The sequence below is a fragment of the Lolium rigidum genome, chromosome 2, assembly GCF_022539505.1.
Source record: "Lolium rigidum isolate FL_2022 chromosome 2, APGP_CSIRO_Lrig_0.1, whole genome shotgun sequence".
Taxonomy (NCBI): Eukaryota; Viridiplantae; Streptophyta; class Magnoliopsida; order Poales; family Poaceae; genus Lolium; species Lolium rigidum.
In genome coordinates this window covers 142,235,326-142,263,067 of record NC_061509.1, presented here as the reverse complement: position 1 = coordinate 142,263,067, position 27,742 = coordinate 142,235,326, and the positions used below count along the sequence as shown (strand labels likewise).

The window sequence follows — 27,742 nt, the reverse complement described above, 5'->3', positions numbered from 1 at the left end:
AATCCGCTGTGTTGGCAGGATGACACTGCCGCTCGCTACAGCCTTCAACATGTTGTCCACATTCAGTAGCAAGGTGCAAGGAGTCGCGTTCTCCTGTGAAAACATGTGTAGGTCAGAGAGGGGCGACGACAAAGTAACTAATTTGTAGAGCTTGAGAGACTAAATTAATTACCGTGAGGGCGTCGAGCTCGGCTCGCGTTGAAGGACCGAGGCCAGGCGTGCGGTGACCGAGGGGCTAGTACTGTGGCCCCCCAGGTCCGGCGAATGCTCTCTAGCGCCGACATTGCCGGCGGGTGGAGTCACCAAGTTGGGTGTGCATTGAGCGTGTCTAGTTGGAGGCCGGTTGTCCGAGTTGCTGGCTCCTAGGCTGATAACCGGCATCGGTCCCTTTTGGCCGCCGGCGAAGTAATTCTTCATCGACAACACAAGATCGTGGATGATTTCATTGACCCTGGTGGCCACCGCGTCATCGACCTTGCTAGCAACCTCGGCACTGACGCGTTGCTGAACCTCGGCACTGACTCGTTGCTGAACCTCGGCACTGACGCGTTGCTCCATGGTTGTTTCCAAGTCGGCCACCTTTTTCAGCAGAGCCTCGTGCTCCCGGTCCTTCGCGCCTGCCGCGACTCCTTAGTGCTTGCGGGCACGTCCAAGCCATAGTCGGCAAGCTTGCGACCTCCTCCGGCGCCGGGGACACGGTGGGGCTTGTCCAAAGCGGCCGCGCCTTCACGGTGTTCAGACCCCGATAAAAGGCGTGTCCCACGGGACTTTGCCCGTCGACGTCCGGGACGAGGAGCCGACTGATTCGGCGGCTGCTTGTTCCGTCAACTGCCGAAGTAACATGAACAATTTTAGAATGTAATGGACTTGGTGAGCAGTATCAAATTAATAAGCCGGTAAATTGCTAACCACTCGCTTTCTCTAGTGCCATCACCTTCGCGTCGGCGACCAACTCAACTCCCACCACCACATCAGGTTTCGTGACACGTTTCCCACCCAATTCTCGATGGTATCGGGACCTGAGATATGCCCTGAAGAGTAGGTCTTTGTACTTGGCAAAAGGGGGCTCGAGGCCAGCATTTATGTAGGCCTGGTCCTCCTTGTCCCATACCGGCTGCTTGCCTTCGAAGCCACGGCAACCGAGATTGTGGTGACCGATGTTCTTATCCGCCAGCCTCCTTCCCCAGGTCGATTGTCGTTTGGTGTACTCGAGCTCCTCGTTTTCCAAGAATTTATTATACTGCTCCAGCGTCATCCGCGGGAAGTGGCGCTGGATCTCTTCCCAAGTCTCATTGTCACCAAGCATCCCCCTCAGCATGGTTTTATAACCGCTGAGGTTCTTGGAGAACTTAGAGAGGGCTCGTCTGTTCACGATGTTATCCTTGGGTTTTCGTTCCTGTATTCCACAGGGAACTCATACCGTGCGTGCAGCCGCGCAAGGAGTTGGGCCTGCAGATGCTGCTTCTTCTTGGTTCGGAGTTTCGTCTCGTTGACGTCGACGACGTCCCGAAGGATTGCTCCCGCTTGGAGGCCGTACCCCTTCGCCACGTGCTTGGGCTCGGTAGGAAGACCGGTCTTGGCGTCCACCGCGGTGATTATGTCGCGAGTGGTGCCGACCCTGTTTGGGCGCCGCCGCTTCCGTTTCCTCTTGGCCTCGGTAGTAGTATCCGAGCTACCCCCGACAACGCCACCGTCGGTGGTCTCGTCGGCAGCCGGCCCTCTCATCCTCACCATCGTTGTCCATCTCAGCATCCTCCTCCTCCGAGGACTCGTCATCGCTGCCTGGAAGTTCCTCCAGCTGATCCGAGACCATGAGCCTGTAGTGCTCATCCAACTTCCGCTGAGAAGACCCGTCAACATCTTCGTTGGGGTCTGCAGAAGACGACATCGCTAGCTAGAGAACAATAGCATCAAAAGTATAGTAAGTACTACTGTAAGTGTTTGAGCCAGAGTAAGTACTATTTGTTCATATGCAATTAAACTGAATGAACCATAATGAATGAGCTTATGCAAGTACCATCACAACATATGCAAACACACAACACACCAGCAAATCAAATCAAACCAAAAAAAAGGAGTGTACAAAGCAAACTGCAAAGGCATGTCTGGAAGCATCAGAACTGGAAATACATAAATTTTTGAACTGGGAATATGGTTTCAATTTAATTACTGTTTGGAATTGGCAGGCTATTTTGTTTCTCTTCATACTCTGTTCTTCCTCCTCTGTGACGCCATATATGTGCAACAGGAAAGAAAAGCAAGAAAAGACCCGCAATGAGACGGTGGCCAGATTTATCAGCATTCCGAGACACCTTCCGCAGCAGCATACTTGGTCGGCATTCAGCAGCAACCCATTTCATAGCAATAGTGCAAATAACAAGACACATCTCATAGCAATAGTGACTCGGGAGGAGAGCTCACGTTCTTTTCAGAATTATTAGTACCAGCCTCAAGTACAGCTCAAATAAGGAAAGTGTAACGCTAAAGAATATCTAAAGAAAATCAGTTTATGCATCCAATAAATCCTCCGCTGCCAACACTCTAAATAACAAAATCTCATGTCCGGTGATTTGAAACCTAAGACTCCGCAGGACGAAACGTGTAATATATGTGGCACCAGATGTTCTAAAATCTAAATCTGCTAACCAAACCAAGAGACCTAGAGCACATGAGCACCAGATGTAATTGACCTATTTTTAATTTGACAAAACCAAAGAACCTAGCTATACTAAATTCATTAGTGCACTGCCAAGCTAGAAGCAAGACAATGCCATGCGAAAATTCGGCATGACCTTTGCTAAAAATGGTCATGCCGGAGTGCCCGAAATTCGCCGGAACTGAAGTTAATCGACATTCCGGCGAAACATGGACACTCAATGTGTACCTGCAGAGAGATTTCACACAACTTTTCCAAACACATGCTCAGGTCTACCACCACCACATCAGGCTCAGGTCTACCACCATCAAAAGGAAATGACAGAGTAAACAAAATGGCCTCTGACAGTACTTAGTGATTTCAACAGTCAAAATTTCAAAATGTAAGGTAGTTCCAGGGAACAAAGGCACTTAACAGCAAATGAGATGATTAACAGTATATATAAATAGTATACACCAATAATATCCTTTCCAGATTATCTCTAATTATCTCTTACCTATGTGACCAGGGCTTCCAAAATAGGGGAGTAGCAATTTTTTTTTCTTTACAGAAAATGGAAACTTCCATTTATAGTTGTTCAAGACAATAAGAAATAACACTATTTGATTCTTCAACAAATCAGGGTACATGCATCACACAGATTTTCCATACTAGCATCTGATAGCCACTCTCGCGGGGAGTAAAGACAAATGCAACAAGTCCTTTGACAGATTTTCCATATATGCTGCTACACTAAAACTTCTGTCATATGCTATGGAGCCACAAACAGGGATGGAAATGGAAAACCTTGGACAACAGCAAGCATTCAGTTCCAAGAAGCGGAATGGGCGATGGCATGGTAAAGAATAATGTACAGAAAGCAGGAGAAATACATATCTATGCTTAGACTCACACTGGCAGAATTACCACACGCGTTGGACAAATAACTCAACAATTATCCTAGCGTTGCCCTCGGTTCATTTAGCAGCCATTCTTACACTTCTATAACATGGTTTTACAACAATTTCAAATACTATTGTTCGGATCAGAGGCATATAGCAATTGTACATATCAAAACACGCTGCAATTTTAGTGAACACTAGCAAAATGCAGTACACTTTCAGTTAACAGCACGAAAATGCACACAGTTTCAGCTAACTGTCCAAAGAACTCGCTGACAGTGACCAAATTCAGTGATGAACATCACCTTGAGCTACTGGATGAGAACGCCGGTGCGGTGTTGCTTCTGTACGTAGGAGGGCGACGGTGCAGCACGAGGTCTGGGATGGGAGACACCGGCCGGCGGCCGCTGCTGCTTGAGGGCAGGGTCGACGAGGAGGTCGGGGATGGGGAATCCGCTGCTGCTGCTTGAGGGTGGGGTCGAGGAGGATGTCGGCGACGGTCCCGCTGGTGCAGCTTGACGAGGTCGGAGGAGTAGAGTCGCCGGTCGCCGGAGCTCCCCGCGCGGGCGGAGATGCAGGTGGCAGGCGGACGCACAGGCGGGAGTGGATGCGTGCGGGGGAGGCCGGGAGTGGATGCGTGCGTGCGCGCCGGCGGAGAGGAATTTTGCGGCGGTGTGGTCGAGCTAGCGGCGGCGGTTTAGGTCAAGGAGCGACGGTGCAGGGGAGGGACGGCAGCAGGGATTTGGCGATTTGGCGATTTGGGGGATTTGGTGCGGGGTGCGGGGTGGGGAACGCGTCAGACGACAAGTCGTTGCAAGCCTACCCCCGGCGTTTTGGCGTAAACGCCGGTGGTAAGTTTACAGCCACTAACAGGTGGGCCCACTTGTCGTTACCACCGGCGGAAAGAGCCTAATTCGCCGGGGGTAAGTTTTTTTTCCTTCAGCTGGCGAGACACCTTTAGTTCAATAAACATGTTGATTAATCAAAACTGATTACTTAGCACAGTGGTTCCAGTCGCTTCTGCACAGCCGAAGCACCCAGGGTTCGAATCCCTGTGGGTGCAAAAAAGGCACCCTTTTTTTCTTTTCTTAAGACCTTTTTTTATTGTTTCTAGTTATTTAGATAAATTGTAAAGTCCTTTGGCAACTTTTTTTCTTTTCTTAAGACCTTTTTTTTATAGTTTCTAGTTATTTAGATAAATTGTAAAGTCCTTTGGCAACATCCGATAAAAAACCAAGACATAAAAAACCAAGACATAAATTTAGGATAAATTGCGAGACATAAATTGATGATTTTAATTCTTGAATGACTTCAAAGTCCTTTCGAGGATATCCGATAAAAAACCAAGACATAAATTTAGGATAGACTTGAGAAGGACAAATGGTTGTTCGAGAGATAATTATTATAAATACACAAATGACTTCAAAGTCCCTTCCGCTTGGTCCTTGTGACCCCACCGGTATCGTCGCGACTCCTTGTGTACGGAGGAACACTTGACCTAGGTAGCGTCGTCCTTCTTCTTCTTAGTGTGTAGGTTCTATCGTCTTCATCGGGTTCTTCCATCATTGGGTCTCCGACGAGGCCGTCGAAGTCTTGCTCGTCGGCAACTCCATCCATTCCGAAGAGGGCCCTTTTTCCTCTCCTTACGACAACACGGCTGGGCCTTGACGGGTCAGTTATGAAGAAGCATTGCTCGACGTGCTTAGCCAATACCCAAGGCTCATTTTGCGCGGTGGGGTTCTTGGTCTTGGATTTGGGGGGCAGTCGCATGGTGGTGACATACGCATCTTCTTTTGTGACGTCCGTAGCCCATCTGACACGAAACATCGGTAGCTTCTCCCCGACGTAGTCGAGCTCCCGCATTTCCTCGATCCTTCCGTAGTACCTTTTCTTCTCTTCACCCGTGTACGATTCCATCGTCACACCCGAGTTCCGATAGTCGCTTCTGTTGTCTCTCTCCTCTCGTGGAGAATGTGTAACCATTGATGTTGTATTTCTGATAAGTCATGAGGTTGGGGGCGGGCCCACAAGACAAGGCCAATATCATTTTGTCTACGCCGCTTGCCATTGGTGGGGGATTGGCATCAATCTGGTATTTGAATCAGCTCGCGAAAGAGGAGTTGTGCGCTCTAAATACCTCTTCTTCCGTCATCGGCTTGTCAGCCTTGCTCTTGATCATGTTTATGTGCTGATCCACCCAAGGCTCTACCTCGTTCATGTGCTTGTAGTGCTACTAAGTGGGCCCTGTTAAAGTCCGTTCTCCTATCATCTTGATCCGCGTCGAGTTCCCTCCGCGCGGCGTTGTGGCCTACTCCCTCAAATCTGCCGAGGTGCTTGTTGGCGGGCAATCCAACCGGATGTGGGTCGTCCTCGTTTAAATAATTCTTGCGAAAGAGATGCACTCCTCGGTGAGAAAGCCCCGGACGATGCTTCCATCCGGATGTGCCCCTGTTACGAACGTATCCTTTGATGAAGCCGTTCATTCTTTCTAACGCCATCATGTTGTGAAGGAACGCGGGCCCAAGATCCTCGATATTGTCCACTATATGCACCAGCAGATGGACCATGATGTCAAAGAATGCGGGCGGGAAGTACATCTCCATCTCGCATAGGTTGGTGACGATCTCTTCCTGCAGCCTCCCGAGTTTCTTGACGGTTATCGACTTTCGAGTGATGACGTCCAAGACGTTACACAGGTCAGTCAGTGTCGCACGAACGTGCAGTTCCATTATCCCTCGGATAGCAACCGGAAGTATCTGCGTCATCATGACATGACGAGTCATGAGACTTCATCCCGCTCGAAGATTTTTTTCGTCGGGTCCAGCCATCCGCGTATCAGCCCCGCGTAGCCTAGGGGAAATTTGACTTCTAGTAGGCACTTGAAGAATTGTTCGAGCTCATCGGGATTTAGAGTGAAGCAGGAGGGGCGAGGAGTTTCGCGCTGCTTGGCCACCCTTTTGCGTTTGCGACCATCCGTTTCCTCCTCCTCGGTTTCTCGGTCAACTCCGGGCGAAATGAAGCTCTTTTCCGATATCAAGGGCCATCGGGTCGTGTCTTGCTTTCGACCCGTCTTTGGTCCTCTCCGGCATGTTGAGCACGATGCCAAGCAAGCTCTCGCACACGTTCTTCGTGATATGCATGACATCAAGGCTATGAGGCGTACCGAGGATCTTCCAAGACGGCAAGTCCCAAAACACGGACCTCCTTTTCCATACCCCCAAGAGCGGCCCGGGTTCCTTTTTCTTTCTCTTGTCTCCTTTCTTCCGCTTCTCGCATCTTTATCTTACCCGCCGGAGGGCGCTCTTTCCAGTTTTTCAACAGTAGTATCTATCTCTTCGCCGCTTCTCCTAGGTGGAGGTCCCTCGACCTCATCCTTCCCATTGAACAGGTCTCCACGCTTCCTCCACGGGTCATTCTTGGGAAGCCACATTCGATGCCTCATGTAGACGGTTTTTGAAGACCCGGGATCCTTACCCAGACTCGTAAAACGGCGTCTTTTCCATGCACCTCACACATGCCTTGTGTCCGTGGCACACCTGGCACGCGATATATCCGTATCCAAGATAGTCCTGCACCGTCGTCAACAGTGCGGTTTTCATACGGAAAGTTTCTTGTCCGTAGGCGTCCCAAGTTTCTATCCCTTCCTCCCACAGAGTGACTAGCTCCTCCTTCAATAGCTCCAGATACAGGTTGATATCGCTCCCCGGCTGCGTCGGCCCTTGGATTAGCATACTTATGTGTATGTACTTCTTCTTCGAGCATAGCCATGGAGGGAGGTTGTACATCCATACAAACATGGGCCGGGTGTCGTGCTTGCTGCTTTGGTTCCCAAACGGATTGAGTCCGTCGGTGCTCGCACCCAACCTCGATGTTCCTTGGTTCTTTCCCGAATTCTTCGTAATACTCATCGTCTAATGTTTTCCACCGGCTTGCATCCGAAGGGTGTGTTAGCACCGGGTTTTCAACCCGTTCCACATCACGCATCACCGCCTCCTTTCTTTCCGTGTGCCGCCGCATGAGCTTTGCTTCCTTGGGGTCCACGAAGTACCGCCGCGTACGGGCGTGAGCGGGAAGTACCACACAACTTTTCGAGGAGATTTTCTTGTCCCTCTCTTGTATCGAGATTCGCCACACTATGGGCATGTATCGAGATTGGCATGCTCGTTCCGATATATTACACGATCACCGATGCATGCGTGGTATTTCCGGTGCGGTAAATCGAGAGGGCACACGATTTTCTTGGCCTCCCGTAGGCTACCGGCACACGTGTTATCTTTAGGAAAGTGGATCTTCAAGTATCCGAAGAGTTCGTCCACGCTTGTGTCCGTCCATTTGTGCTTTGCCTTCATCTCCATAATATCGAGAGCGTATCTCAGACGGCTCTCCTCCGTCCCACGAGCTGCATCGTACAACGGAGTTCTCGAGTCTACCTCGAGTTGATCCAGCTTAGCCTTCCGTCTACCAGCGATTTTGGGGTCGGTCGATGTGTTGCCGAGAAGAAGTTCTTGAACATGACGGTCCCGCACGGCCGCGGTTAGCGGGGTATTTCTACTCATGTCCTCGTCGGCCGCATGTTCTTCCCGGCCTTCTTGATCACCATCAACGTGTGCGCCATCCTCTTCAACCTCCTCTCCATTGTCGTGTGGGGCATCCTCTCCATCACCTTCGTTATCATCATCTCCACCATCATCATCTCCATCATCATCACCATCGATATCATCATCTCCATCATCACTCATCCACCGAGTATGCCCCTCCATGAAACTATACCCGAGCAGGTGTTGATTCACTATGCTTGAGAAGGGGTCAAACAACGATCCTAGCTTGCATCTTCGACAAGGACACATTATATCCTTTCGCTTTTTTCGATACATGTCGGCCGTCGCGCGTTCCACGTATCTATCCACGATGCTTTCCCTCATCGCGATGACCATCGCCGCCTACAAGACAAGATAATTGATTACACCGCCGTCTCGGTTTTCACGGAAAAAATTCGGCATGACCTTTGCTAAATATTGTCATGCCGGAGTTCCAAAATTCACCGGAATGGAAGTTAATCAACATTCCGGCAAAACATTGGCAACTCAATGTTCCTGCACGCGTAAACAAATGCAAAACAATGCATTTACATATATGGACCACCTTTTGCCACCACTAGTACTAGTGATATATAACCGCGAATTTTCGCCAACATATGAACATTCCACTCATTTAGTTATGTACCTATTAGTTGCCGCGATGTCCAAAAGCACCCGAGAGACGCCACACGTCGACTTTAATGCTTGAGAGATCTAGAGATCTAAGAAATGGAGACATCTAGCTAGATCTAGTGGAAAAGGTGGTGGGAGGAGATAGATCTAGATCTAGATTATGCAAATCATGCTAGAGGGGCTAGGTAGTGCATGATTTGCTCAAATACATCATATTTTATTGGTTGAAATAGCTAAAATGGGTGGGGGAATGAGCTAACTAGTGCTTGGGTTGATTTGCCATCACATATGAGTGTGTGTGGGTGGTGGTAGGTGGCTGGTCGTCCTAAATGGACATGCCCAGGTTACCGCCGGCGCCTACAACATAAAATGCCAGCGGTAGGGCACGTTACCGTCGGCATCTGCTGGCCGAAAACGCCGGCGGTAACTTAAGGCAGGTGGCCCACCCTGGCTCGGCAATACCGCCGGCATCTACCGCGCGCGTTCGCCGGCGGTAGAGCCCAGTATCCCTGGCGCTTTGGGCCCAATACGCCGGCGGTAAGGCTAGGCCCGAAGGGGACCCCGCGGCCCATTGCACCCCCGGTGCCTCAATTTTCGTTTCGCCGGCGGTAAAGGAGCTACCCCCGGCGCCGTCCTACGTGTTCGCCGGCGGTACTGTTAGGCCCCCCTGGAAGGTATTACCGCCGGCATCTTCAGCTCGTATTTGCCGGCGGTAAGGAGTGCGGCTATAAGCCTTTCCCTAGTAGTGTCTGCGGGTGGCCGAAGGCAGTCAACGCGGATAGCAAGCTAGAGGGGAAGGTAGGAAGCGAGAAGAGGCATGGGAGATGCGCGTGCTCACCAGGAATCTGATGCCGTGCTCAGAAGGGTCGGAGGAGGACGGAGATGGCCGGAATTGACGGAGAAGGCTGCCGGGGTCGGAGAAGAAACCGCGAAGTTGGCGGTGATTGGAGGGCTCCCCCTGTGATTCCTTGCACCAGGAGAAAGAGGGCGGCGAGGCGCACCCGACGGTGCCCTCAGAACGGCGAGGGGCGGCCTGGAACGACGGCGCGGCGGTGGTTGCTGCAAGGTGGTTTCGGTGGTGGAAGAAAAAGAAGAGAGGGAGAGGTTGCTGGCGGCGCAGAGGGAGGAGGAGGTGAGGCTAGGGTTTGTTGAAGAGGGATTAAGAGAGGGGGGAAGCAGGTGAAGGCGTGGTGGTTGGAAAGGGGAGGGAGGACCACAGCTCACGCGCCCTGCGTGATCTCTCGATGGGGAAGACGACAACAGAAGGACGGTGGTGTACCGGTTCGGTGGGGATGGGTTGGGCTCAGCGGGCTGGGCTGACTTGGGCTGCCGGGGAGAAGGGAAAAGGCCAGGAGGAGAGAGGGGAAGGTAGTGGCCCAGAGAGGGAGAAAGAGGACGGGCCAGAAAGAAAAGAGAGGCCCAGGGAGGTTAGGGGTTTTCCTTTTTATTCTGAAAACTCTTTCTCTTTTATTTTCCAAACTGGTTTAAAATAGTTCTAGCAAAATTGGATTTTGAATGTAAAGGTGGAGGGAGAGATGACAAAATAGTTTAGCTTTATAAAATAATTTTATTTAGTAACACATGGATGATATGATGCATATGCCATGATGATGCACAAAAGAAAAAGAACAAACAAAATCTAATAGGGGTCCTACCCTGGGCCGTTACAATCGACACCACTAACAAGGGATCGCGCCCCGAGATCCCACGTCTAGGTACGGGGGAGAGAGGTGAACTATCGGATCTTCAGGCGACGTGTCGATCTCCTCGACACCACTAACAAGAAGTCTTGCTCCATGTAGAACGGTCGACACCACCAACAAGAAGTCGGCGTTCCGTTGGCGATGATGTGCTTCTGTCGAGAGCCTCGGTCGCAGATGATCAAGCGCCGTACACAAAGATGGAAGGAGTAAGAATCACATTGATCCACCCATTCAAGTAGCATGAGCGAATAATAAGAGTAGTCGGTATGGTCGCGACTCCATCCCGCACTCAAAGTATTACTCTGTACATGAATAAGAGAATCATACAATCCATTCCTGGAATTCAGATTGGCGATCTTGACAACCGTTGTCGGCGAAGATTCGACGGGCCAAAGCACAAAGAATGGAAGAAGATCACAGAAACAAAGAGGATGTCAACGGAGAAGACAAAGGTTAGCCATCGGTGATGTTCTTATGTCGAAAGGTTTTCAAGGATCGATCCTATTAGGCTAAGGCAGAGATCGTTCAACCCACGTCGGAACCTAAGACTCGGAGAAACAGATAAGAGAGAAGACTCAAAACTCGCAGAGGTAAGAGGAGAAAGAATATAGATAAGGAGAAAAATCAGAGCTAATCAGATCTATCCAACGAATTTTAGAAAATAGTTTTGACACTCTAAACTTATCGACCATTGGCAAGGTTATCCTACAGGCTGGACTAGTGGGGTACCGTCAACCTGAGCTCTGATACCAACTTGTGACGCCCCGGAACCGGTATCCTGAGGATTCCAGCGATCCCGCCGAAATCCGCACGATATCGATTCAGAGACGCCCTCCGACACGACGTGCGCGACGAATCACACACGTGATGCCAGAGGAATTAACACGAGCGGTAACATTACAACAGGATTACAATAGAGCCCACAAGATACACATATTACAACAACGACTCCAACGAGTCAAGATACAAATATACAATACAAAGATCCAAATCATACGTGAAGATCGAATGCGTCCGAGTACGGACAAGATACAAATTGGACTAAGAGTCCTGAAGATAACCGATGGCGCCCATAACCCCGCCCAGGCCAAGCCGGAAGGGTAACCTTGCTAACGTCGTCATCTTGTACCTGTCAAAGTTGGGCCATCGGTTGCCGACAAGAGGGAGGAAGCAAAAGAGAAAGGGGAAAAGGCGAGAGTAAGTACCAAGGAACGAACTCCGGCACGTACTTAGCGAGACTAGAAATGGCTATGCTCGCCGGGCGAGTATAATATATATATCGCCGGGGGCTATATGGTAGGTTTAGCGGCAGCAAAACTATAACCAATAGAGACACGCTACAACATCCGTCTAATCAGATAAGATAAGAGAGCGCACAAGGTGACAGATAAAAATACTACACAAACATAACCCAGCCGATTACACATATCCCCTCCAACAATTGCGAAGAGGCAATGTAAAAGGCACTCAACGGTGGACAAATTTTATTGGGTATCGGTTGTAGTAATGCCATATTAGTACGCAAGTTATTAGCAGATTATTAGCAACAAGATAACGGTGTAAGTTGTTCTATGATCAAGCTATACAATTCCAAGTCGTCCATAACCGCGGACACGGCTTATCGATAAGATGTACACCCTCGCAGGGGTTGCCCAAATGTAACCATACGCATGCTCGACCCACTTACGACAGGTGGATGTCTCACAACAAGACCGTTCCCAGCTCAACAAGAAAGTCTAGGGGGCCACCCGACTAAGCTACCCGTGACGAAGTCCGGCCGTACTCCGAGACGGACTCGGGGTTTGCGTCGGCGGCTAGGCGTGCAAACCACACGCTTCGCTAAACGTCCCGCGGGGTACAGACATGCAATATAAACACCCGAAGGCAACAGGAAGTAAACACCCGAAGGCAACAAGTAAGTAAAGCATGGCATACATGGCATAGGCAAATAAAACCAAGGTTGTGGCCCCCTTTTCAACCGACTTGAGAAAAGGTAATGGGTGAGGGGGGTCCCAATAATCGTCCCCACGCATGGGTAGAGAGCTCAATCTCGGAACGTATAACAAGAACTCGGGTCCTAGGGGACATTAGCGAGTCAAAGTTCCGATGCTTTCGCAAAGGGGCTCACGTATGCCTCTCGCTTACAATTTTAGTTGTTAACAATTAAATAGAGCATGTGAATCTCCAACAAATGATATAGCATGTGACAACCTCCCAACAACCCAACATATCCCGATAACGGATCGAGATAAACAACAAAGCCTAAACACGCCTACGACTCGCAAGGCTCAAACATCAAGCAACGGCTATGGGTAAGGAATGATACATATAGGATTATTATGGTAAACAAGTGGAATAGGACACGTGACTCGATAAAGAAGCGCAACATAAGGATAGCAATGCGAGGGAGAGAGTAAAATAAGTGAAGAGAGGGGGCTCGCCTGTGGAAAGCTGCAGAAGAACTTGTCGGAGAACTCGTCGTATCTCACATCACCACTTCGCGATCCTATCCGAGAAGAAGCAAATGCTGGACAAACAACGTATGCAAGTCTTACTACTACGAAGGAAGAATCAGCATGATCATGATAAGATAGCATGATCATGATAAGATATGCATGACATGGCAAACATGATGCGATGCAACTTATCCTTATTAATCGAGTCGGAACCCCGAACAATCAAATTAAGGTTGGAGTTGCATTTTCTACCGACAAATTTAAGGGTGGATTAGCATAGCAAACATTGCAGGGGTGAGCTACATCAAAGTTAAATGGAACCGGTACAATATTTATATAATATCCCACATATTCCATATGTTACATATTAGGTGGTAATGCAACTAGCACGAAATTGTATGATGCATGATGCAACAGCAAGCATGGATGGCATATTAATGTTCCTCTCATTTTTCTGATCAATTTTCATATAGAACACTTTTTATTTTGAATTACAGATTAAAAGTTATTAACAGATTAAGTTTTATTGTTAATTTAAAACATAAAACAGGTTTTATTAAATAGGGAAGGACCCAAAAATCATATTCATACAGGGGGGAGGACCCCGGGTTGATTTCACAAGGTACCGGGGGTTATGTTGTAAAGGGCATGGAGCAGGGGCTACGGGTTGATAAAACAAAACAGGCAGGGGCCCGGATGCAAAGTTACAGATCTGAGGGGGTGGGGATTTCTCACCGAACACGTGAGGCTGACGGGTGGGCCCGCTGACACGCTGGCGTGCCGACGTGGCGAAGCATGCGCGCACTGCACACCAAGTGCTCGACGGATGGTGATGCCATGCGCGTTCCATCGGCGGTGGTCACCGGCGCCCAGACGCGGCGTGCATCGGCATCGTAGGGACTCCCTGGAAGCGAGAGGGAGCGGGTTCGAAGCGGGAGACGAAGGGGAGTCTTCCCGTGGCGGTTTCGGAGCTAGGGAAACACCGTGGCGGCGCCGGCGACGACATCTGCGGGTGGCCGGAGGCGGTCAACGCGGATAGCAAGCTAGAGGGGAAGGTAGGAAGCGAGAAGAGGCATGGGAGATGCACGTGCTCACCAGGAATCTGATGCCGTGCTTAGAAGGGTCGGAGGAGGACGGAGATGGCCGGAATTGACGGAGAAGGCTGCCGGGGTCGGAGAAGAAACCGCTAAGTTGGCGGTGATTGGAGGGCTCCCCCTATGATTCCTTGTACCAGGAGAAAGAGGGCGGCGAGGCGCACCCGACGGTGCCCTCAGAACGGTGAGGGGTGGCCTGGAACGACGGCGCGGCGGTGGTTGCTGCAAGGTGGTTTCGGTGGTGGAAGAAAAAGAAGAGAGGGAGAGGTTGCTGGCGGCGCAGAGGGAGGAGGAGGTGAGGCTAGGGTTTGTTGAAGAGGGATTAAGAGAGGGGGGAAGCAGGTGAAGGCGTGGTGGTTGGAAAGGGGAGGGAGGACCACAGCTCACGCGCCCTGCGTGATCTCTCGATGGGGAAGACGACAACGAAGGACGGTGGTGTACCGGTTCGGTGGGGATGGGTTGGGCTCGGCGGGCCGGGGCTGACTTGGGCCGCCGGGGAGAAGGGAAAAGGCCAGGAGGAGAGAGGGGAAGGTAGTGGCCCAGAGAGGGAGAAAGAGGACGGGACAGAAAGAAAAGAGAGGCCCAGGGAGGTTAGGGGTTTTCCTTTTTATTCTGAAAACTCTTTCTCTTTTATTTTCCAAACTGGTTTAAAATAGTTCTAGCAAAATTGGATTTTGAATGTAAAGGTGGAGGGAGAGATAACAAAATAGTTTAGCTTTATAAAATAATTTTATTTAGTAACACATGGATGATATGATGCATATGCCATGATGATGCACAAAAGAAAAAGAACAAACAAAATCTAATAGGGGTCCTACCCTGGGCCGTTACACGAGGCCGCGGCGGCAGCAGCGTGGCAGGAGCAGCAGGACGCCATCGTTGCGGCGTCTGACGCCTCGACGAGACAGGAGGCGCGACGGTGCCGGTACCGGGCGGAGATGGAGCAGCGGTGGGCTGACGAGCGCCAGCGCCAGCGCGGTGAGCGGGAGGCGCTGTACCGTGAACGGCGGGAGTCGATAGAGCGCCGGCGGCAGGAGTCGATCGAGCGCTAGCGGCAGCTGACGGCGGAGGAGCGTCATCAGCGGGAGGCGGCGCTGAGGGCGTTATGGGGGAGGCGGGCGGACCAGTTGGCGGCGGAGGACGCCGTGTTGGCGGCGGCGATGATGGAGGCGCCAACAGATGTGGAGGAGGAGGCGCCAATGGAGGAGGAGGAGGCCGAGGCGGAGGAGACCGAGGTGGAGGACGACGACGACGAGTTCGAGTGGTCCGACGACGACGGGCCGCACCCGGACGAGACGGCCGATCAGTAACGCGCGCTCGTCGAGTCCTTCGAGTCGGAGAAGAAGCTCCGGGACGACGCCCGTGCCCGCGAAGAGGCGCGGATTCGTCGCGCCGTCGAGCTCTCCCTCCAGGCGGCCCAGCAGGGGAGGGCGGAGGAGGACGCGCGGCGGGAGCGGCACCGTCTGGCCACCGCCGAACGCAAGGAGAGGAGGCGCGCGTAGGAGGAGCTGCGGCGTAGGGGAGGCGACGATGGGGCGGGGCCGTCGAACACACCACCGGGCGGTCAGTAGTCTATGTTTAGATGAAATCTAGCCGTTTTCATTCAAACTTTGTAATATATAATCAAAATTGAATGAAAACCTTTATTTTCGTGCACCAATATTCATTTGGGGGCGGCGTTTGGGGACGCGGCTGGGGAGCGACGTCCCCCAAAGGCGGCACGAACAAAACACGTCCCCCAAACGCTCAATCCGGCGCGGTTTGGGGGACGCTTTGGGGGACGCGGCTGGAGATGCTCTCACTGGCACTCGGCAAAGGGACATGCACTCTGGGCAACTCGAGGTGGGCCAGCAGAGCAGCCACGTGGTCGTGTCAGGTTATGCCAAGTGTATAGTGTAATCACAACTCATGTGCATGCCATGTGTAATAGTAAAAATAGCTCTTGCAACCTATGTGCATAAATCACTTAATTTTCGATCGACTTATGATGAATTTCAACTTACTGCCCCTTCTCAGGAAAGGCATTCTTGTCAAAACAAAAAAAAATGGACGAATGTGAAACTCCACGGCTTGCAGTCTTAGAGCATCTCCAGTCGCGTCCCCCAAACCGTCCCCCAAACCGCGCCGGATCGAGCGTTTGGGGGACGTGTTTTGTTCGTGCCGCCTTTGGGGAACGTCGCTCCCCAGCCGCGTCCCCCAAACGCCGGCCCCAATCAGAAATTCAAATAGATACATTCAAAAGAGATCGTTCCCGCCGATTCGTCGCGATCAGAGTAGCGGCGATCGATCAAAGTACTGGGCGCGCGATCGTATTACAGACCGGTGGTGCATGCAAATTAGAAGAAGGGGTTGGTCGACGGCGTCGTGTCCTGAGTCGACGCAGGCCCGTCGAGCACGACGACCTCGTCGCGATCAAAGTCCTGGCTCGCGCTGCTCGTACGCCGGGGAGTAGAGGTTGTTGGGGTTAAAGCCGCCGTGCGGCAGCGCATCCTGGTAGTGCGGCGACAAGTTAGGCGTCACGCACCCGGGAGTGGCGGAGGGGCCGTCGTTGTAGAAGGCGGCTTGCGACGGAGAGATCACTCCGGGAACGTACACCGGCATGGACGTACTCCATGGGCTCGCGTTGGTGGCGGCGATACACCCGGCCATTACGTGCTGGTGCCGGCGCGCCGCCCGAGCCTTCTTCTCCGGCTCCACCGCCCTCCGTCCTTTCCGCTCCGCCGTCGATAGCTTCCGGCGCAGGCAATCTTGCTGCCATTGATCTTCGGTCATTCCTTCGAGCTTTTTCTTCGCAGCCGGCGCCTTCCGCGGCTCGCGAACGGCGCTTTCGCCCCTATCGTCGCATTGCCCGGCGGCTTCTTGGCCGCTTTCTTCGCCATCTTTTTGGGGGCTGTCGGCGGCGCCATGGAATGGGGAGAGGGTAGCGGCGGCGGGTGGACGGCGGGGAGGGAGAAAGAAATCGGCGGGATAGGAGAAATGAATCGGCGGCGGGACATGTTTTGGGGAGGCCTGTGCGCGGCGGTATAGGCGCGATTTGGCGGGAGCGGCGGGATTTGGCGGGAGTGTGAGACGAATTTTCCCCTGTGCCGCCGACGGGTCGGCCCGCGTCGGTTGGCCTCGCTTTCGTTGTGTCCGGCATCCCCGGAGCGCCCACGTGGGACGGGGGACGGGCTCGGGCGCCCGGACACCGTATAGGGGCGCGCCGGACAAAAAAGGGCTTTGGGGGACGCGGCTGGAACGCTTTTTTTGTCCGGCGCGCCCCAAATCCCTTTAGGGGACGCGACTGGAGATGCTCTTAAGCTCACAACCCGATGAAATTCAGCCCATATCCTAGGTGCTCACGAGCAAATGGGTTATAACTTTGCATACACACATGACACATGTGGTAATTTGCTACTACAGGTCCATGGAGTTCGGCCCAATGGATGAATGTTGTTCTTCCTTTTGCATTGTAAAAACATGAAAGATTTAGTAATAACAATTTGATCATCCAACGTACAGCACAAGCTGAGGCTATCACTTATAACTTGTGAGCTCTCACTTTCCAATTGAATGCACTATGTTTACCTTGTTTTGTCAAACCGGCAGTTCACTTAGGCTACATTTTGTCTTTCAGCTATAAAACCCTAAGGAGAGCAACGTACCTGAATACCCCTCTCGTTCAGCAAGTTGTCGCTTTTCTCAAAGTAAAGTCAAACTTCCAAAATTTTGAAAAACATATTTGAACTGATACTTGGATTACAGGAATTTATCTCAAAAGTGTGGTTTCACAATATACAACCAGAGTATGATCGGCGGACCACAAGGATTACAGGAAAGTGTGTTAATCGAAGAAGAAAAACAGAATAATGAAGATAAGAGGGAGACTCTAACAATGAGTGACTACAAGACTAGAGCCAACCTCCAAATCCCTTTGCTAACAGTAAAAGATGCTATAGACTATATCTCCATGTTCACAGTGAGATCAATCTACTCACAGTAGTCAGGTCCATACAGACAACATGATCATTCGTTGGTAGCAAAATACAACTCACCAGAGAGAGCGGGCAGGATGACTTCTTCCATGTTAATGGTGTACCAAATATGCTAAGAGTTTGCCACAACTAGACACGTGTGAACAGATAGATTGAAATCCCACGGCTCCCATTGAATTGAGTGTCTTCAGAATTGTTCTGCATGCAAGGTAAGTTTTCGCATAAGATATGTCAGATATCAATCTTGCAAACATAATACGGGAGAACATTGCAGAACATTGAGATTATAATTGGCAGCTCAAAGAGTAATCTTCCAGTAACGTTTGGCTGATGTTTCCCGTTAAAAACAACCATTTGCCACGGTTACATTCTAGTGATGTAGGTCAACAAGACAACGGCTCACTTTGGCAGTATGCTGTATCCACAGATATAACATTGTAGAGATAAATGAAATGCAATTCGTATCAGATACGAGTTGGCAGATGTCCAAATCAGTTGTAAAGAACTTAGTGCGCAAACAGGTATATGATTGGTTACCGTACGAGAACAAGATGGGCCATTCCCAGAACTAAGAATCTTAAAGAAAATACATCTACAGGGACATTTAAGCAGAAAAAAATATCAACAATCAAAGATTGGAAAAAAAACATCTTAGTATGGAAGGATAGACAACTGATACGCACATGATATGTCTACTTCTCATGCTGTGTTCTGATCTGAAATGAATAAACAGTTTGCCTTTAGAGTTGGAAGAATAGTTGGAGGTACAAACATCTACTCCCTCCGGCCGGAATAGATTGACGCGGAGTTGAAGCAAAGTTAGCATGTACGTGTAGGTAGAGCCACGTCAATTAAATCAGACCTGAGGTAGTAGATATTATGTTGCGTTGCTCGGAGAATTTCAGATTGGATTTTACTTGTATGAGAGTTCATTACATAAACTAGTTCTTCTCTTTGGAGCTGAAGTCGAGTATATCTTGTTGAGAGTAGTTTTATAGTGCAACAGATTGGTTCTCATCATTTGAGTTTATGTATGTCACATGTAGCATCTTATGGTTGTCGATTAGGCATTATTAGTATGCACCCATCAAATTAAAGTATACAGCAGATTTCTCATTGAATCATATGTTTTTTTCATAAGCAAAGTTAGACAAACAATCATAACCAGAATCTGATGTGCCAGCCTGCCAGGTAGTTAATTATTTGTCAAGGATAGTAACAGATTTCCGCATTTTTGCATTAATAGTGGTGGGGGGGAGGATACAGAAGGGCACTTGAGGAACATCTTATCAGATGTGTTGGTCAAAATACATTAACAACCTAGGGCTCGTGAACCATTAGCAATTCAGAACCTCCATGAAATGTCTTGTTCCCAAATCTATGCCTTCCAACCTGAACAGTCAGGACTCAGAAGCGGCATGGATTTCATGTTGTTAAATGTTGAAGAGGCAGTCGGTTCTTCTTCCCCAAATTTCAAGTCATTAACAGAAACAGCCATACCGCCCCTTTTGTCCCTGTTTTCGGCACTGAGTAAGACAGAGAGAAGTGCAGATGACAGTGGCACAACTAAACAGTGCAATGGTGAGTGAATGAGGGATTCATATATAGGTCTTGTATGTGCTAAGAGCATCTCCACTCGTCTCCCCGCAGAGCCCCCCACGGCCACTTTTTTTCATCCGGACGGCGAAAAACGGCCCAGTCAGGCCCCCGGTTCCTCGTTTTGATCCGGATTTGAGCCTATTTTCGTCCGGACTCCCATGCCATCCCCGGCCCCCGGGGAGCGCTCGGGGACTCCGGATGAAGCTAAACCAACCGCCCACGCCCACGTGTCTCCTCTTTCGTCCGGATTCCCCGAGCCGTCCTCTTTTTCCCCGAGAAACGCCCGCTTGGGGAGCACACGACTGGAAATATACTGCCCCCCACGCCAAATCTTCCTCCAATCCGGACAAAAATTTCGCCGGATTTGGGCGTGGGGAGCGCCAACGAGTGGGGATGCTCTAAGTGATTTGACAATCCAGGTGAAGCTAGATCCATAATCTTTGTTCAGTTAGCATTAAGGATGAGACATAGTGTTCGTTCTAATAAGTGGGCCAAAAATGAATTAGAGCTGCGAAACCAAAAATTACAAAAGGGACCAACCTGCTTGTTGTCAGACCCGGAGAAGCTGGACCTTGTTCTCAATGGCAATTCCCATCCAGTCAGGGTGTCCGGCCACCCACTGCAGCTGGTTAATCTCCGCGCCAGCATCATAAACGAGAACCGGATCGATCCCCTCAGCAGGCACAGCGGCTGGCGTCTCGGGCAGCTCCCAGATGAGCGCCTGCCCATCGTCCCCTCCGGAGCATAGGTGCCTGGGGGCCTGCGGCGCCCACGCGACCGCGTTGACGCAGCCGGCGTGGCGGTGCAGCTCGGCGACGGGCACCCCAGGCGCGCGTATGTCGAGCACGACGACGGCGCTGCTGTCCATGAGCAGGGCGGCCATGTATCGCAGGTCGAATCGGTTCCATGCGAGCCTGAGGAGCGGCGTGTCGGGGCGCGGGCTCTCGTAGACGATGGTGGAGTGCTCCTTGTCGCGGAGGTCGAAGACGCGGACGGAGCCGTCGGCGGAGACGGAGGCGAAGACGCCGGCCTCGCCCCAGGCGATGTCGTGCACGGCCTTGTCGTGCGCGATGAGCTGCGTCTCGACGACGCCGCGCTCGACGTCCCACACGGTGCAGGTGGTGTCGATGGAGGCGGTGCCGATGCGGCGCGGCTCGATCTCGTTCCAGTCGAAGGAGGTGAGGGGCGCGGAGAACTCGGAGGCCGAGGCCTTGCGGTTGTCGAGGACCGAGCGGAGCTCGGTGGGCGGGGCGGCGGCGGAGAGGTCGTCGAGCGGGGCGTGCCAGAGGCGGAGCGCGTCGGAGGAGGAGGCGAGGAGCGGGGTTGAGGCCGCGCGCGGGTTGAACTGGAGCTTGGTGGGCGGGTAGGGGTGGTCGAAGGAGAGGGCGGGGATGGCGCGGAAGGAGGCGGCGGAGGGGTGGGCGGGGTCGAAGGTGAGGATGGAGACCCGGTTGTGGAGGTCCTCGAGGAAGCTGCCGGCGGCGAGGACCGGCGCGGCGGGGGAGAAGGCGAGCGCGTAGATCGAGTGCGGGAGCTCGCAGGTGAAGGCGTGCGGGTTCGGCGCCGTGTCCGCGCCGGCCGCCGCCGTGGATGGCGGCAGCTTGTGGTGGTCCATGGTGGAGGATTTTGGGGTGGATTTGGGGGTGGACTTGCCGGTGGCGGTGGGCGATTGTTCACCACGAGTCCAGGAGTGACACGAGCTAAATGGAGGGCGGCTTAGGTGAGGAAATTTTCAACGCTTGCCTCGAGCAGCCTTGGCACGAGGGTTGAACACTTGACGGTGATGCGGTCTGTGTTCAGGATGCAGCGCACCGAAGAACGGGCGAAACCGTCAGTTGGTTCAACGGTCAAACTTATAAAGGTTCGATGATCCTAACAACATCTCCAGCCGTCTCCCCGACGGTCTCCCTGGAGACTCCAGGAGCGTTTTTCATCCATCCAGATGAACGAAAACGGACTAATAGCGTCTCCGGACGCTCGTTTTCGTTCGGATTTGGACTTTCATCCATCCGGGAGGTCAGGTCATCCCCGGTCCCCCGGGGAACGCTCGGGGACTCCGGACGAAACGAAAGCGCGGGAAACGCCGAGAAAACTTCCCGCGCGGCTGGTGGCCCCAACTTGTCAGCGAGAGAGGCCAATCGTCGTCCTCATCGCATCGTCTTTCGCGCGCTGTAAAAGCCTGCCGTCAGTCAGTCTTCACCGGACGTGTAGCTTCCACGCGGCGAGTTAATGTCGTCGTCTCGGTTTCACGCGTGTGCGTCGACCTCTATTTATCGCCGAACTACCGCGCCTGGCCGCATTCACCACGCCGCCGTCTCCCTCAATCTTCCCCAATCTTCCCCGCTCTCGAGCTCGGCGAACGACGGCGTGTCCAACAACGGCTTCGGCCGCCGCTCCCTTCACCAATGGGAGGGGCGGCTCCTCCACATGGCGGGCTACCCGGCGCCGCAAGACTTCCGCGCGCCGGGAGGATGGCGACTCAGCGCGGGCGGCGTCCCGATCCCGCCGCCGCCGACAACACGCTCCGCCCTGGAGGCGGAGATCGACGCTGTGCTCGTCACTCTCAGTGACGAGCAGCGCGCGGAGCAACGCTACTGGCTAGACAACTACGACGCCTGGACGGACTTCTTCCGGCGCAGGTATGAGCGTGAACTCGCCGCCTACGACGTCCCTCCTCCTCCGGCTAGGAACAACGACGCCGGCCACCGCCGGTGGTGGAGCGCGCCTGGCCGCACCCTCGCCAATGTGCTCGCCACATCGAGGGTGGAAACTCCCCAGTTTTGGGGGTGCCGTCGCCGGAAGCGGCTACCGTGTCGCGTCGACAGGTAGTTCCTGAACGCCGAGGAGGATGGCGCCCCCTCCTCGTCAGGGTCAAGGTCCGCGTCCAGGTCCGGCGGATCGGCGCCTCTGTCGAGGGTACTCCTCACCAATTCCCTCCGATAGGGGCTTAGGGTTGATGGAATCCTGTGGGCTGACACGAGACATCGGTTTACAGACAAGCGGGGAGAGCGATTTACCCAGGTTCGGGGCCCTCGATGAGGTAAAACCCTTACGTCCTGCCTGTCTGTTCTTTGATTATGAAGACAATGGGTTACAATGGGGTGCCGAATAGTTCGGCTGAGATCTAGTCGAGATTGCTATTGCTAGGGTTACCTAGCTCTAAGCTTTTCCTGGCTAAGATTGCTAAGATTGATTGTGTTCTTCGGCAGCCCCTCTCCTGGCCTTTATATAGGAGGCCAGGTCTCAAGAGGTCTAACCGAATACGACTAGATTTACAGTAGTTTAGATCCAATCTTTCCTTGTTTGTTTACTTCCTTGTCTTGTCTGTCAAGGAATCTTCTGGTACGCCGACCTAACGGCCCACCACGCCTTCAGGTATCTTCATGGGCCTCCAATTAATCAATACCGGATAGGGCAACACTGGTTACTCGAAGGGTAATACCCACGTCAGTAGCCCCCGAGTGTCTAGCCGAAGATTATTCGGGTAGAGACTTAATGCATGTCTTCTCCTGATATTCTTCTCCTTCATTGTCCTTGTTCATCTTGAGTCTGCTTCACCTTCTTTTATCGGGTGCGCGTCAGCGCTCCCGATGGGAGTAGCCCCCGAGTCTAGGTACGGATGCTTGCAATCCGTGCGTAGACTCAAGTTGTTCTACTCGAATACTTTCCTCTCCCGAATTTGTCGTAGATCTTCATAGGTCATCAGATATACTTTCTTTACGCAAAGGATAATGAGTAACGTGCCCAACTTTTGTTAGTTAACTGCCGATGGCAAAACAACGTTACCCTACACAGAATCAAGTCCCCGGGCATGATCCTGGAGTGCAAAAAACTTTTAACGGGTGTGCACCATGTCCTCCCGATGGGAGTATTTATCGAGTCTGGGTACGGACTCAAACCTTCTTCCTTCGATCGCTTATTCGTCGAGTCTTCTTTATCGGGTGCACGTCAGTGCTCCCGACGGGAGTAGCCCCCGAGTCTAGGTTCGGATGCTTGTAATCCGTGCGTAGACTCAAGTCCTTTATCCGATGATTTTTCATGCTTCCTTCGAATGCTTCTAGTTTATGACGTCATTGTTGACGTGTAACTGCTGCAGGCTGATTTGACGGGTCTTGACCTGACAGGCTTGCCCTAGCTCTGTGCAATCAGTTTTTTAGGGCTTAACCACTACACGCGTAACGATCGAGGTGGCTCCTCGATTTTCGCACAATCGTGGACGTAGTGGGCCGCCGGTTCCTCCCCTTCCTCAAGCGCCACGTGCTTACTTAACTCTTAACTTCTCCTCAAAATCTCCAAAGGGCGAAAAATTCCTAATCTTCTCCACGGTTCCGCAGTATCTCCTCATTCTTCCCCTTCTTCCTTCCTTCGCCATTGTCGCGCCGCCACCACAGCTTTTCCAATTTTCCTCGGATCCCACGATGGTGAAGAAGAAGAATCCTGCCGCCGCCGCTAGCTCCACCAGCGGAGGTGCCGCCGCCAAGTCCTCCTCTTCTCTTCCGAAGGGGAGCGCTCCGAGCGCCCTCCCCAGCTCCGGCGCCGCCAGCGCCGTCAAGCTCAATGGTCAAACCTGGGGACTGGGTAGCATCAACCGTCACCAAGCGTGACGAGAAGAGGTCCCAAAGCCTAGGATTGATATCCTCCGATGCGGGAGATGTGATCCTTCCAGGTGCGATTTCTCGGCCTGATCCTACTGCTGGATTTTCTGTCATGTTCTTATCTTTCCTTCACCGAGGCCTTTCGCTTCCCACTCATGGATTCCTCCTCCATCTTTTGCGGACATACGAAATCCAATTATGGCAACTTACCCCCAACTCAATCCTCCATGTTGCTGTGTTCATCACCCTGTGCGAGGCGTTTCTGGGTATTGAACCTCATTTCGGGCTGTGGAAGAAGATCTTCTATGTGAAGAGATACAGCAGTAGTAATGGGTACTTTGTCACCGGAGGAGTAGGTTTTGTCGCTCGCTCAGAGGTCAATTACTTTAATTTCCCAATGAGAGAGTCCGTGCAAGGATGGAGGCTGAAATGGTTTTACGTCAAGGACTCCTCGTCACCCGAGTGTCGGCTCCCTTGCTACGCCGATGTTTCTGAAGCCAAGCCCAAGAACTCTTGGAAGAATATTCTTTCAGCCGACGAAAGGGCTTCAGCCGAAGAATTATTTGCCAAATTCCTTCGAATCAAAGAGGCCGACGGCCAAACTATGATTGGTACAGAGGTGGCAGCAGTATTCCTGAAGCGCCGAGTCCAGCCAGTCATGGCCAGAGTTCACCCGATGTGGTTGTACTCAGGTCCAAAGGATGAAACCAGGATTAATGCTGCCGATCTATCAGAAAAGGAGTTGCTTGATGAAGTCCGTCGCCTTACTTCCTTTAACCAGGAAGATTCGATTCCGCTGATCTCTTCTTATGCTCCCCTTGACGTTGATCATCCACCATCAGGGGTATTTTTCTTTCTTCACATCTCTACTATGCCTTTTTCCTTAGCCGACATAATTACCTATGTTTTTACTTGTCATTTTTCTTCGCCAGATCCCCATGGCTTCTGAAAATACATGTGATTCACCGGATGATACTTCTGAGGGGAGAGGCTCCTCAATCCCCGTAGATTTTCACATCACCGAGCAAACGGGTCTAGAGGATGAATATAATGGTCCGATGGATCTCGAAGTTGCCCACACTGACCTTCCCTCCTCAGCCGATAACACTTGTGTCGCAGATGGATCAGTGCGTAATGTCGACACTGATCGTGATACTTTTGTTGGTGCAGCTGCGGAAGGGGCCAGAGCTTCGCCTGCGAAGAGATCAACCGGCGGCTTTGCCGATGAAGATGATCTCTTCGACATGTAAGTAGTTTCTTTCCAAAAGTTATACTCTGCCTTTTTACTTTTCACACCCCTTATATAATCATAGTCGATCATTCACCTTTGCAGCGACGAGGGCTTTATCGAGCCCCCGCCTAAAAAGGCCAAATCTGATGCTGCCTCGCCGGTCGTGGTGGCTTCCGAAGCTTCGGCTCCTAAGGCCGTCCCCATGGCTCAAGCATCGACTGCTTCTTCCCTTTCCAAAGGGAAGGATATTTCTCCAACTGCTGCCACCGCGACTCCTTTTTCTGTAAGTCCCCTTCTGATTGCAATACAGATTTCTTGGAGCGCGCCTTGTTTAATTGTTTTTCTTTCTCTCTTAAGGACCTGCGAGGAGTTATTTCTTCTCTGGAGGTTTTCGCCTCCCGATTCACTTCTCTAGAAGCTGACAAGGCTCGGCTACAAGAGGAAGTCGAATCCTCTTCCTCGAAATTGGATGGCGCAGTCAAGATAGCTGCCGCGGCTCGCCAAGAGATCGATTCTCTGAAGGAGGAACTAGTCAGGCTGAAAGAGAAGCTAAAGGAGGAGGAAGCATCCAGGCTAGCGGCTGAAGCTCGGGCAGCCGAAAAGGATGAAGTCCTTCGTCAGTCTTCTTTGGCCTTGCTTGGTAATTTCTGTCATACTTCTGTCGAATGACGTACTTATGGATTCGAACTTTTTGTCAATGACTGAATTTTTTCCTTCCTTTCCACTGTAGAAGCAGCGAACATCCCTGTCGATGCCCTGGAAAGAGTTCCAAATAACTCCCCGGCGAATGCTGTATCAACGATTATTGCTTCTCACCAGCTTACACAAGAGCTTCTTGTGAAGGGGAAGGGTGCCTTAGCGCGGATGCACTCGATGATCTTCCCCAAGATCAAGAAAGAGAAGACCCTGGGACAGCTGATCGATACCTTCGTGGTTGACACCAAGGAGGTTATCGAGGTATTCAAGCGTACATCGCGCACTTTTGGTGCTGTCCTTGCCTTCCAACTTATGATGGGTTACGGCTTTAAGGGTGACATCGAGGAAATGACTAAGGGGCTTCCAAAAGAGCGAGACGGGCAGCTTGTTGATTTGAGCACCTTTAAGGCTTCTGCTCTTACTTGTGCCCGTCAGCTCCTTGAACTGGTTTCATCAAGGAAGTCGTCGGCTGGACCCAGTTTATCGACTCAGACCCAACTCCCTTGATTCTTGTAACAAACTTGTGCCTTGAGCTGATACGAAACATTGTTCTGCCGCAAAACTTATGCTTGTAATAAACTCCGTGCTAGCAGTGTTGTTAGCACACTTTTGTTATGATATCGCTTTCTTGCACTTCTCCCGATGGGAGTTATTTTGGATGTTCGGCTGTACCATATCCATCATCCCTTTATAACGGTATTTTCTGCAGGTCTTCCCAGTGCCCTCGTTTGTTGACGACTCGTCGGGTGCCCTTCCTGAAAGTGATCGGATCCAGCGTATGAAGGACCGGGTCACGCAGATGGAAAAGGACTTACGCAGCACTTATGCCTTAGCTGCCATTGTCAATAAAAAGAGCGAAATTGCAGCCGACGTGGAGCGGTACATTCTTGGCGAGCTGCACAAGGCTACCGAAAGTTTAAACTGTAAGTTTCCTGATCCCTTTGCCTGTTTGCTTAACAACTTCTTGTCTGAGTCTTTACTGATTCTTTTGCCAGTCATAGCTTTGAACCATGCGGAAGAGAACAAGCGGATACACGAGCGAGTGCATGCTTTGACTCAGCTTTCCTCATCCGAAGAGATTTTCTGGCGGGAACACTCGAAGGCCTCGGCTGTCATCAAATTTCAGGATCGAGTGCAACAGGTCCACCAGTTCTTCGACAAGTGCTACAAAGCTATGAGGGTAGTTTGGAAGACAATGTTTCCTTTGAATGCAGTTCCCCCTACTCTTTTGACTTTGATGTCTGAGTTTGGAAATGCCAAGAAGGTTCGGGAGCTAGTAAGATCTCAAGTTTTTGCAGGGGCCAAGTGTACGCTTGCCCTTGTGCTTGCTCATTATCCTTCGGCTTGCTTGTTATCTATCGCCAATGCAACTGGTGATTTTGAAGAGCTGTATCCGAAGGTTTTAGCACCCGCCCATATAATTGTCGACAGGCTTGAGGAGGAGTCAAAGGTACCTGAGGAAAGGGAAACTCCGCAAGGGTGATGTGAAGGTGTAAAGTTACTTTTGTAAATATATTGGCTAGTCCATCCGAGTGTTAGGATTGTTGAGCCAAAACTTTTTATCTGGTTGATACATGAATATGTTCTTTTACCATGCCGTTGGCAAATATTCAAAGGAGCAAAGCTTAATTGCCCGTTGGATGTATG

General features: G+C 51.5%; 1 protein-coding gene across 2 annotated transcripts; it reads right to left on the bottom strand.

The window, feature by feature from the left end:
- Positions 1–17,718: 17,718 nt before the first annotated feature.
- Positions 17,719–21,242, bottom strand: LOC124687372 (protein TRANSPARENT TESTA GLABRA 1-like). 2 transcript variants are annotated; one of them, XM_047221163.1, is made up of 2 exons: positions 20,120–21,242; positions 17,719–18,162 (listed from the first exon to the last, which is right to left on the bottom strand). In XM_047221163.1, exon 1 carries the CDS (start codon positions 21,186–21,188, stop codon positions 20,124–20,126), a length of 1,065 nt encoding a protein of 354 aa, XP_047077119.1. In that variant the 5' UTR covers positions 21,189–21,242; the 3' UTR covers positions 17,719–18,162; positions 20,120–20,123. The 2 variants fall into 2 exon arrangements, with proteins under 2 accessions (XP_047077119.1, XP_047077118.1); XM_047221162.1 differs by having other exon boundaries at positions 17,719–18,172; positions 20,114–21,230.
- Positions 21,243–27,742: the final 6,500 nt, after the last annotated feature.